Source organism: Danio rerio, chromosome 5 (genome assembly GCF_049306965.1).
Source record: "Danio rerio strain Tuebingen ecotype United States chromosome 5, GRCz12tu, whole genome shotgun sequence".
In the NCBI taxonomy this organism is placed as follows: domain Eukaryota; kingdom Metazoa; phylum Chordata; class Actinopteri; order Cypriniformes; family Danionidae; genus Danio; species Danio rerio.
In genome coordinates, this window is record NC_133180.1 from 43,407,459 (window position 1) to 43,418,306 (window position 10,848).

At 36.5% G+C, this 10,848-nt stretch overlaps 1 protein-coding gene across 8 annotated transcripts in view; it reads right to left on the reverse strand.

Annotated features, from left to right (window-relative positions):
• Positions 1 to 10,038, reverse strand: part of LOC137495620 (serine/threonine-protein kinase pim-2) — a 35,725-nt gene extending 25,687 nt beyond the window's left edge. For 7 of the 8 annotated variants that reach the window (XR_012406233.1, XR_012406236.1, XR_012406234.1 and 4 more), the window contains exons 1-9: positions 9,858 to 10,038; positions 9,409 to 9,516; positions 7,623 to 7,727; positions 7,214 to 7,302; positions 4,912 to 4,965; positions 4,469 to 4,817; positions 4,161 to 4,280; positions 2,890 to 2,917; positions 2,239 to 2,317 (exon numbers count right to left, since the gene is read on the reverse strand). Coding sequence is in view for 1 of the 8 variants with exons in the window: in XM_068221483.2 (XP_068077584.1) it covers positions 3,861 to 3,958; positions 4,161 to 4,280; positions 4,469 to 4,817; positions 4,912 to 4,965; positions 7,214 to 7,302; positions 7,623 to 7,727; positions 9,409 to 9,516; positions 9,858 to 9,924 (990 nt within the window). In the remaining 7 variants the exon portion in view is untranslated. Of the gene's footprint in view, positions 1 to 2,238; positions 2,318 to 2,889; positions 2,918 to 3,386; positions 3,959 to 4,160; positions 4,281 to 4,468; positions 4,818 to 4,911; positions 4,966 to 7,213; positions 7,303 to 7,622; positions 7,728 to 9,408; positions 9,517 to 9,857 lie in introns of those variants that run through there. The other variant, XM_068221483.2, reaches the window with a different exon arrangement.
• Positions 10,039 to 10,848: the final 810 nt, after the last annotated feature.

Sequence of the window (10,848 nt, forward strand, 5' to 3'; positions counted from 1 at the left end):
ATACCTCGGTATGAATGTCACGGTACGGTGTTTATTGAATCATTTACAGGAAAAAACAAAACTTATGAAAATACTCCAAAAAAGTGCCAAAAGTGTCAATGACATACAAATTAGCCATCTATCTGTAAGCTTTGAAACAGGAACTTCAATTTTAATAACAAAAAAATATTAAACCATGTAAAAAAAATTAAGTTTCAATTTAGTAGTGTTGAAAACTCATCACATTCAACATTTAATCACTCACTCACTTAGATAGAGATGGGTTTTAAGGAAAATTATCATACAACTATAATCTGGTAAAAGCTGGTATCTCTGGGTATTTACAATGTCCCCTACAACAGAAAAAAACCCTCTCATTTGGGACTGAGGTTTCTGGGACAGAGAGATATGACTTGGCCCAGGTTGACAGCAGTGGGTAACGTTGTGCATTGTCTTTCCCCCACTTGAGAGGACAAACCATGAGTGAGATAGAGATCTCATGTCTGCATCAATCTGAACAGTGTGCTGTGTTTCTGCAGTCCCCATGACTGATTATTAGTCCTATTCCCCAACTTGCAGGCACGTGCACACACAAGGCTCAACCTGTGCAGTGCACATGCCCTTTTTAGTCTTGGATAGAAAGTTCCCTTCCAAAATGATCAAAAGTGCCCCCGCGACGCGACATACCCTCCGTACCCGCTTTACAGTACGCGCGCGACAACACAGCTGATAAGAACTCGCGCGACAACACAGCTGATAAGAACTCGCGCGACAACACCACTATTCAGTACGCGCGCGGCGACAACACCCAGCTCTTTTTCATCCCCGCTTCTAGCAGCATACTCCATTTCCGCATTACTGAATCTGTAGCGACAACAGACCGCAAGGGATTATGGCCAAGCCTGGGCTGATGGGAATTGTAGTTTCCGGTACCTCCCGTTCGCTTCATTTGCCTGAGCAAATTTTCACAGAAGACCTATAGTTTTACCGAGTCATGCGACTACGGTAATATCGAAAAAAAATTAATATTGTGGTATGACGGTATTTACAATACCATTACATCCCTAATATATATATATATATATATATATATATATATATATATATATATATATATATATATATATATATATATATCTCAATTAGTGACCAGAAAAAAAATTATTGTTTTTGGTCAATTTTGACAGCTGTTTGGGGGATTATTTTATGAGGCCAAACTCTTTCTACTTTGCTGTAGGCCTATACTGAAGGGCTGAATACGTTAAAGCCTATAGTCACTATAGCCTGACAGATGAACAAATAAAATTAAAACCTTATTATTAAATAGTACATCTCGTAAAAAACTGCATGATCCAAAAATAGTACTATTTAATAATTTTGTAAAGTTTATTACATTTTGGGCATGAAATCCACGCTAAATCCACCCTTCTGATGGGATCAGTTTAATTCAGGTTTTTTGGATCAAAGTGATCCGAATCTTACAAAAAAGGTCTGAAAAACCCAAACTAAAGGTTTGATCCGGATCAAAACCAAGATTGGATTACGTGATCTAATCCGATTATGTAATCCGTTTTTCCTTTTGAAAAAACCACTTTCAAGATTTAATACAATCCCTTATCCAAAATCCTAGTGGATTACTTTTTGAAAAACCGGGCCCTGGAGATCTACCATCCTGCATATTTCAGTAGCAACCCATATCAAACACACCTGCTTGCAATTCTCAAGAGGCGCAGGACCTGTTCAGGTCCTATTTAATTGGTTCATGTGTGTTTGATCTGGGCTAGGGCTGAACCCTGCAGGAAGGATCTTCGGCAACAGGGTTGTGCACTCCTGTTTTAATTGTTCATTTATTTATCTTTTAATTTGCTTTTCAGTAAAAAACTCAACCTAACAAAATAAGCAATGGAATTAGTGGGTGATCGGGACTGGGGCTGGTGCAATGGGTATTTATTGGGGCCTTGCAGCTGGGTGGGGTGAGATCTATGCCTAGAAATGGTACTGTGCACTCACACACAGACCGGTTCATTTTTTTGCATTTTTGTGGCTCTTTTAAGACGGCAATCCACCATTTACAAAATGCAAATTGTAAAAACCTAAAAAAAAAAAAAAAAGTGTAAAGTGTTTAAATGCTAAAAGTGTAGCTTATGCCGGACATTTCTCTCTATGGCAGTGTTAGTTCTTTGCTATGACTCTGGCCTACACACACTGTCTTTCTGAGGTGGAACTAGTGTTGACATTAACGTTACACAGCAAACTTACCCCAGATAAGCGAGTGTCAGCCCGGGAGGTTTCTTATCTACCAGAGCTGGACTTGCTTCTTCCTCAGCCAATTCTTAACCTGCAATCAAAGGCAGCCAGACAAGTGATGTATAGAGGGTGAAACAAAAATTTACAGAGAGCAAAACAGCAGTAGAGATATAGCCTAGCTCAATGGATTAGATAAAACTAGTGATACAAGATGTTTTGAGTACATTTTGTTGTAAAACAGTATGAAGGGTATGTTCCCTCTTAAATAGAGAACAATAGTAACAAATGGGGAAGAATAAAAACAACAAATTCACACAATGGTGTTTCAAACACAAACAACACCCCTGCAACAAGCAAGAAAGTCACTCGAGCATGCTCTCTAGGTCTAGTACTCAATGAGCTTGGTCATTCAGAGAAAAAGATGCTAGTCCTATGTGAGCCTATCAAGGCAAGTACAATTCACTCCAGAGCCAAATGGAGCTCCAGATTCCTTTTGCTGCACTTCCTCCTCACTGGGAGTTGAGGTTTTAGGGGTGGTGTCGGTGTACATGTTAAATCAGCATGCATGCATCTCTTCTACAAGCACCTTCTCTATTAAGGGCCAGCACAGGCTTGTTAGTAGGGTTAGCTATAATGAAATTCTATACAGCAGAATACATTTACCTGTTTGGTGTACATCCTGTCCCATTTGCTGCAATTAGAAAAAACAAAAAACAGCATGTTAAACCTCTGAGTGTGCGTGCTTGTGTGTACTTCAAACATTGATTGAAACAGCATTTTTGTGTGGTTCATTCATCATTGCAGGAAGGCCAAATAAACTCCACAACTACATCAAATAACCATTTGGAAACTTCCTGCTTTGGCCTTAACTTTGTAATTTGTGACTGTGGCTCTCTGCTTCAGTCTCTGTCTGTGCTCATCTGACATCTAAAGCTTGCTTTTGTTCTGAAGCAACAACCCTCAGGAGTGGGCAGAGAGAATCAGCTCATTTGCATTTAGATCATAGGTGTACACAGCTAAAATTCCATCTGGTCCGAAAGTGTTCATTTTTAACAGGGTAAAATAAATGATCTGATGGGTACTTTGACCTGTAACTTCACAAAGATAAAAAGTGGAAGTTAATATTTTCAAGACATAAATGCAAATTCAAACGCTGTTTTCATAGATAACTTGATTGAATTTTTACTTTTTTGAAAAATGTTGTTGAATGTTCAGAAATATTAGAAGATTAAGCTTGAAGACATAAAATGCACTTGCAAGATGTCTTTTTTTTCTTTATTTAAAGTTTGTGCCAACACTGGCGGGTGCTCTGGGGAAGGAGCCGTCACTGGCGGGTGCTCTGGGGATGGAGCCGTCACTAGGGGTTGCTCTGGGGCTGGAGGAGTCACTGGCTGGCATTCCTGGGGTTAGTGCTGAAACTGGTAGATGCTCTGGGGCTGGTACTGCATTTTTAATCAGTTCACTGGACTATTCTGTCATTAATTACTCACATTCACATTTTTCCAGGTTGCATTCGGGGTATACAGTGCACTGTGCTTGTGAGCATGTGCTCTAAACAAAGGTCTTAGGGGTTTGGAATGGCATGAGGGTGAGTAATTAAAGACAGAATTTACATTTTTGAGTGAACTATTGCTTTAAATGTCTGAAACACTTCTAAGCCATTCAGTGCTTAAAATGTGTTCCAGACTGGGTTGCTTCTCACTTTGGCAAGCAGCAATACATTTCTTCAGTTCTGGATGCATTTTAGAAACAAAGTTGGTTAGTCAAGGCCACACACAGTTCACAAGCATAAAAACAACTTCTAAAAGACGTTAATCAAACGTAAGGCAAGCCTTATATACAGATATGTTGTAGTTTTATAGATGCAATATACAGAGAACTTGCTGTATGTACTGAATGTTATTGTCATGGTGTTGTTAGTGTCATTATCTCACCTTCAGGTATGCAGACACGGATTGCTATGTAATCCAAAAGTTTACCCACAGATTTCACGGTGGTTTCAAGAGCATGTGGTAAGCATGTTGTTTGTTTCGGGTGTGGATGACTTAATGATTCTGTAAGAAAAACAGTTTTGAGGTTAGTAAACAGCAGTAAAGCACACTCAAGAGAAAGCTAAACTCTTAATTGCATTAGTTTGTGAACTAGAGGTTTGCTAGTCTCTCTCTGACATTTAAGCTTTTGTCTACTTACAGTAGATGTCTGTCAATAAACTGTGAAAAAAACAGAGCAAAGAAATACTTACCCCTGATTTGTAGTCCTTTTCCAAAGTCAATAAGCTTGATTTGCATCAAAGCTGTATTGATTAAAACATTGCTAGTGTGCATGTCATTATGGCAAACCCTGTGGTTTATGAACTCTTGAGCACACCGGACAACCTGCACCATCAAACTCTTGCCAACACTATCCTCCAAGTGTCCACAGCGGCTAAGAAAACGCCCTATTGGTTCACAGGGCTCTGGATACTCCATGACCAGATGAAAGTGCGTTTCCTCCTGAAACCACTCAAAGAGGCGCACAGTGTAGGTGCTTGGAGGTGCCATGAGCATATTCAATAGCATCACTTCTTTGGGGGGTCCTCTGCGATCGCCAGGCTGGGGAAAAAATATAATTGAAAGCCTTATAATCTTATTTCAATATAATTTGTATTCAGAGTCATATACTAATATGCATTGTTTTCAGTCTTACGTTTGTCTTACAGTCCTTTGGCTTTTTAGCCCTTTTGATGAATTTGATGGCAACCTGTGGATGAAAAGATGGTGAACATAAGTTAGCTTCTTGCAAAAACATTCGTTCTTTTATTGTGAGCACAGGTCTATTTTGATCTGCAGTCACTGTACTGAAAAAAGAAAACAGAGAAGTGTAGAATAGGGCTGTAACGATACACCAAACCCACGATTCGATTCGTATCACGATTTTTTATTTAATTTTTTTCGTGTGGGGTGGGAAAAAAAAAAAGATTTTTAAAACTATTTTTAATTAAATAACATTTGAAAAATCTTTATAAACTAAACATCAAAGAACAATATTAACTATGCAAATTATTAACAATATAAATACCCATATATAAAATAAATAAATAGCCAAAGCTATATCACTTCTGTTTTCTTTGTAACAAAATACTGTTGAAAAATCAAACTAAACTCCATTGTTTAGATGGTTCAAGCATGTTGAAAATTATTTTTCAATCAATCAAGTTCTCTTGCATAGAAAAAGTCAATTAAAAAGCTAGGGATGCTCATTTCGTTAATTTTGCTAACTGACAACCGCCGCTCATTAATCGGTTATTAACGGTTAACTGGTCAGATTACTATTAATTTTATATTAAACAAATTGACGTGTCTATTTTGTGTATGACACATTAAATATTGCATTTTAAAATACTGATTTATTTTTATATATTAATAGCGGAACAGAACAACAGAGCATCTTCACGCACCTGCAGTGTTTAGCACAGAAGAGCAGAATAATCTACATAAAATGAATAAAATAAATAGGACTGCTTTAAATTATTTTCACTTAAATAATTTATTTATTTTACAAAACGAAAATACTGACTGATTCTTTTTAATAACCGGCATAGGCTTTTTTTTTCAATCATATGTTTATTTCTTCCGTCAAATAAAAATCACAGACTTTCTCAAATTGCTTGCTCCACGGAAAATATGCATTTATTTAATGCCCCGCTGTTATTATTATAATCATAAAACCTTTTACATTTTAATAGAAATCCTTATTTTAAAGATTATGTCCTGATAGAGCCTGGTTTCCTCTCTCTCCCTCGCGGTTCAAGTGCGCGCGCTGCCTGATGAAAAGACAACAACACGCGCGCATATGTTGACTTTTTGTAAACAGTTTGTTTAAATATGATATTGCATTAATCTGCGTACATGCTTTAAGCTGTAAAATAAAAAGTAAAGCCTATTTGTTGCGTTTATTACGCAGATCCAGGTCAACATAAGCGCTGGTTTAGTATCAACAGGTCTGTATCAAACAGCAATATTCTTCTTCCATTTTGCTTCTTTAGCAAATGTGTCTGTAGGCACGGGTTATACGTTATCATCCCGCAAATTAAGTATGCCTTGCAGTTAAACAAGTGGCCGAAAACAAGGCGCACCTCACTGCCTTTATGTTGACAAGGAAAAAAGAAGAGGCTCGGTCCTCTTATAAACGACTGAATCAGCTGGGTATCGATTGTGCAAAAGTGTTGCTGTCTGTGTTGTTACAATTGTAATATTTAATACTATTGTGATATTCAAGATTTGTATATTCATACAGCTCTGGATAACTTAAAACAACGATTAGAGAGCGGTGTTAATGTGTCTTGAAGTAAAGCGAAACGGCTATAAACTCCAGCAAGATAGAGTGATTATATGCAGAGCCATATACCTTTATCTCTAAATAAAGTAGGCTATAACTATAGAAACTGTGTTTATTTTAACTGAAAGCTTCGTCGTGTTTTCTGACCTCACGCACCTGTCAGTCAGCACTCCCAAAGGTTCAAACAGAAAGCGCACTGCACGGTTACAGAAAAGTTTGGCTGTTACCTAACATCTGGTGAACGCCCATCCCTCTCTGCGCAGCCACATTAACAGTGTGAGCAAATCATCGTATATGCGCTGCAAATCCGGCTGCTTTGACAGCATTGGCAATGTTTCTGGCGTTGTCGGTTGTCAAGCGGGGTTAAGTTGGTTTTGTTTTTGATATTCTTGACACATTCAGACGGCCCCTTACTAAGAGCTCCGTGCGAGCTCTCCCGGCTTAATATTGCGAGGGCTTAAACGGAGCAGTGCTTGTAATGTCGAACAAAAAAAAGTGTTAATTAGCTCAACTTTTGCAGGCACGCGTGACGTTATTGGAAAGGTATCACGGGGTGGGTGTGTCGCGATTCTTCCTTATTACACCGCGACACAGGATCGTAGATCTGAGTGTCGCGATTTCGATTTTATATCGTGTATCGTTACAGCCCTATAGTGTAGAAGAGGTTTACCTTCTGCTGATCGGACTTTCGCACTCCTATTTTGACGATGCCAAAGCGTCCTCGTCCCAGCTCTCTCCCCATATCATACTGGTCCGTCACTGAAAGATAAAAGACATGTTCATTTAAGATTCATGTTATGCCTGAACAAACAGAATAAGTAATGTAAGAGATGTAAAAGAGAGTTATTCTTTATTTGGGTGCCTTTGTGTTTATTTACTTTGTAAATAACGTACGTGTTGAGTGTTTTAATCGTTACAGAAATCATCAGCTATTATTTAAAACCATCTAAAAACACAATCCACTTTGCTTTGTACTTTACAAGCTATGCAGATTGCACAAATGGCTCTGGAAGAAAATAGAATCAAAATACTGTTAAAAGACACCAATAAAAATAAAAAAGTCAATGTTTCAGATGTACCTAATCCAGGTGATCGATGGATTGGCCTTGAATCTGATTCAGCCTGAGTGGGCTGCAGCTCTGATGGGCCTGGAACCGGCTCAGTCTCCTCATTTCTTGTCAAACCTGGTGCAGAGTTGGGAGGATGATTATCTGTACATTTTATAATACATTCTTATATAATATAATTAATATAAAGTTATGCTTGTATAAAATTAATATAAACACTTTAAAATAACTTAATTGTATTTTTTACTAAAGCTGTATACATGTTTAAGACATCATACCTTTTGAGCCGTTGCAGCTTCTCTCAGAAAGACATTGCAAAACTTCAGTCTTTTTTACAGTTAAAAATTAAACTTTACTCCACAAATTAGTGCTGGACAATAATTTATTATTAAAATAAAATTGATATATTTTTTTCAGTGACAGCGATTTGACTTCTAAACACATTTCCAATATTTTGATACAGTAGACTGCAGCCAGCATTGGTTGGTTATAGCTCAAGGGCAGTGAAATAATTATTTATTGTTTTAATAAAAAATATAATTTTGTAAGACTTTAAACTTAACTAGCCAGAAATACATTTTATGAATCAAAATAGTTGATTTCTCTTTACTGCAATATTCTCCAGATTGTGAAATGTATTTTTCTACATTTTTTGTGCGCCCACTTACACTAGTTTAATGTGCAGACAACTTCAAAAGATGAAAACCGTTCTCCAGAACGCAGGCACGAAAAATAATCATCATTTGATTTCTGTTTTAAAATGTCCGACTGTGTGTTTTTTTTTTTTTTCAGATTTAATTTGAACTATTGTACTTATAGATATTGTGTACATGTACAATGAATGACATACACTAAAACTGTTGCACGTAATGTATGTCCTCTCATGCACAACAGCATTGGCACTACTGTAAATTACACTATAGTATGTGGTCCGGCATCTTAACATAAGCGAATAGCACATTTAATTTGATAATTAGGCAGATAAAGTATATTGTACTCTTTGTAAAATAAGAAATAACAAGTCTTTAGTGTAAATATACCCATACAGTATCTTGATGCATCTAAATTATACTAACTATTAGTGTAAATAACATCCATTTTCTATTACCACTCTATTTGCACTTAAATAATGAATACTTCTGTTGCTGTTAGCTTACTGTAAATGCAAATAGACATTGCCTTTATTTCTATTTAATCTTAATAATTTATATAGGCTATTGGTTGTTGCTCATACCTTTATCCTGGCTGAAGCAGTGTTTTTATTTCAATCCATTGGAATAACCGGCCAAATCTGAGGGTTTTATCTTTGTTTAATGGTTTATCTATGTTAAATGAATGTTTCTTCATATAGAATTTTTTGACTAACTGCATCAGTTTAATGTTTGACTTTTTTTCTCATGTTTAATTTGTGTTGTCACTTGTCACTTTATGTACACTGAAAACTTCGGTAGCCAAAACAATTTCCTTGTGCTTGTCAAGCACACTGGGCAACAAAACTGATTCTGATTCTTGTTTGTACGCGGATTCAAAAAAAGGTGAACAAATATTTGTACTGGTTTTATTTCTAAAATAATACAGAGCTCTAAAGGGAGAGGTTTTAACTTTTTCCTTTGTGAGCATTTTTGGCAGTTTTTCTAAGGTTTTTAAAATTTTTTATATCTAGATCAGAATTATATAATATTGATGGTCATTTCATCCAGCCCCACTACAAAATATGCAGAGTCCACATTTGGCTCAAGGCAGGTAATTAAATCACTTTTCTACAACATGGAGGGAAAAAAATCTGTTCCAAACGTACCTGAGACATTCGATGGCTCAACTGACATCGTTGAAGCAAATTCAGTCAACGGTCCTTCGGTCATTGATGGCCCTGGAACGGGCTCGATGTCCTGAATTTCTGTCAAAACTGTAAACAGATGCACAATGTGGTTATCTGTACATTATGGAACATTCATAATATAAAGACATTAAAAAACATTTACACAATATTAGTTACCGATCATACTTTCATACGCCATTTCAGCTTCTCTAAACCGTAAAATCCTGAGCTGGAAGACTATATTTTTCTAGTTCAATAAGTACTTCAACTCAAATGATGAAATCTTGGAAAAAATAACAATTTATCGGACACAGTTACTACCCTGAAATGGCACCGAAGAGTGGGAATGACCCAATTAACGTTAGGCCTAAATTATATCGAGCAAAAGAATCAAATGATTTAAAGGTGTAATATACTACTTCAAATACCTGTAATTCCTCCAACTGACGTTGAAGCTGGTCCGGCGATCGGAGGTGTATTTGCCGAAGAATCCATAAGTGGAAAATTTTCAAAAAAAACAAGTTTAAAGATTCAACTGTGCTGTAAAATCTCTGGAGGTCTGTCGATATGCAATAGACGACCACTTCTCTCGCGAGTTCAATATCAACTGAGGAAATGGCTTCGCGCGGCCGAATTTATGGAGCGCTGGAGCTGACGTCACTGCTTTTAGAACGAGGCGCTAAACCCGAGACTAATGTTTATATTTGATTCTCACGAGAAAATAAAAGTCACATTTCTGTGTTAAATCTCTCCCGCTTTTAGGCAAGTTTTACACAAACAAATGGACCGAAAGGATATAGCCAATATCTTCCCTTTCCAGGCTCATTTAAAGATTTATTTTAAAACCCTTAAAGGACTTTCGACTTTACGATGCGAGTGTCATAATTGCAATACTTTGTTATAGTTTGATTGTTAAATATACAGCACACAGTAATACATTCTAAAATAATTTTTAATTATTTATTTGACAATGTTATATGTTCATCATAATTACAAACAATAATAAAAACGCGTATTTGCACAAACGTAGAACATCAAGCCAAGGTGTGTGGGGGGTCTAGAAAAAATAGTGCTGTAGGAAAAATAGATATATAAAAAATAATAATTATTTTTAAGTATTAATTAACCCCATATAGTCTATGCCATTTTCAATTCATGCAGCAGCAGTATTGAAGGAAATTTTTCAGTAAGCAGGCTAAAATTCTTAATATTTATTATATAGTATTGACAATAACATTGTACTAAAGTTGTTCTCATTTCAGAATTCAGCATTTAAATAATTGAAAATTATTAAATAATAATAAATATTCATCTCTCCGCCAAAACGGTTACCATGGTGAAGTCTAGACAGGATACAGCTGCGGATACGCACATCAATATAGCATAATTTTTGTAACACTGTAAAACAATGAATAATAT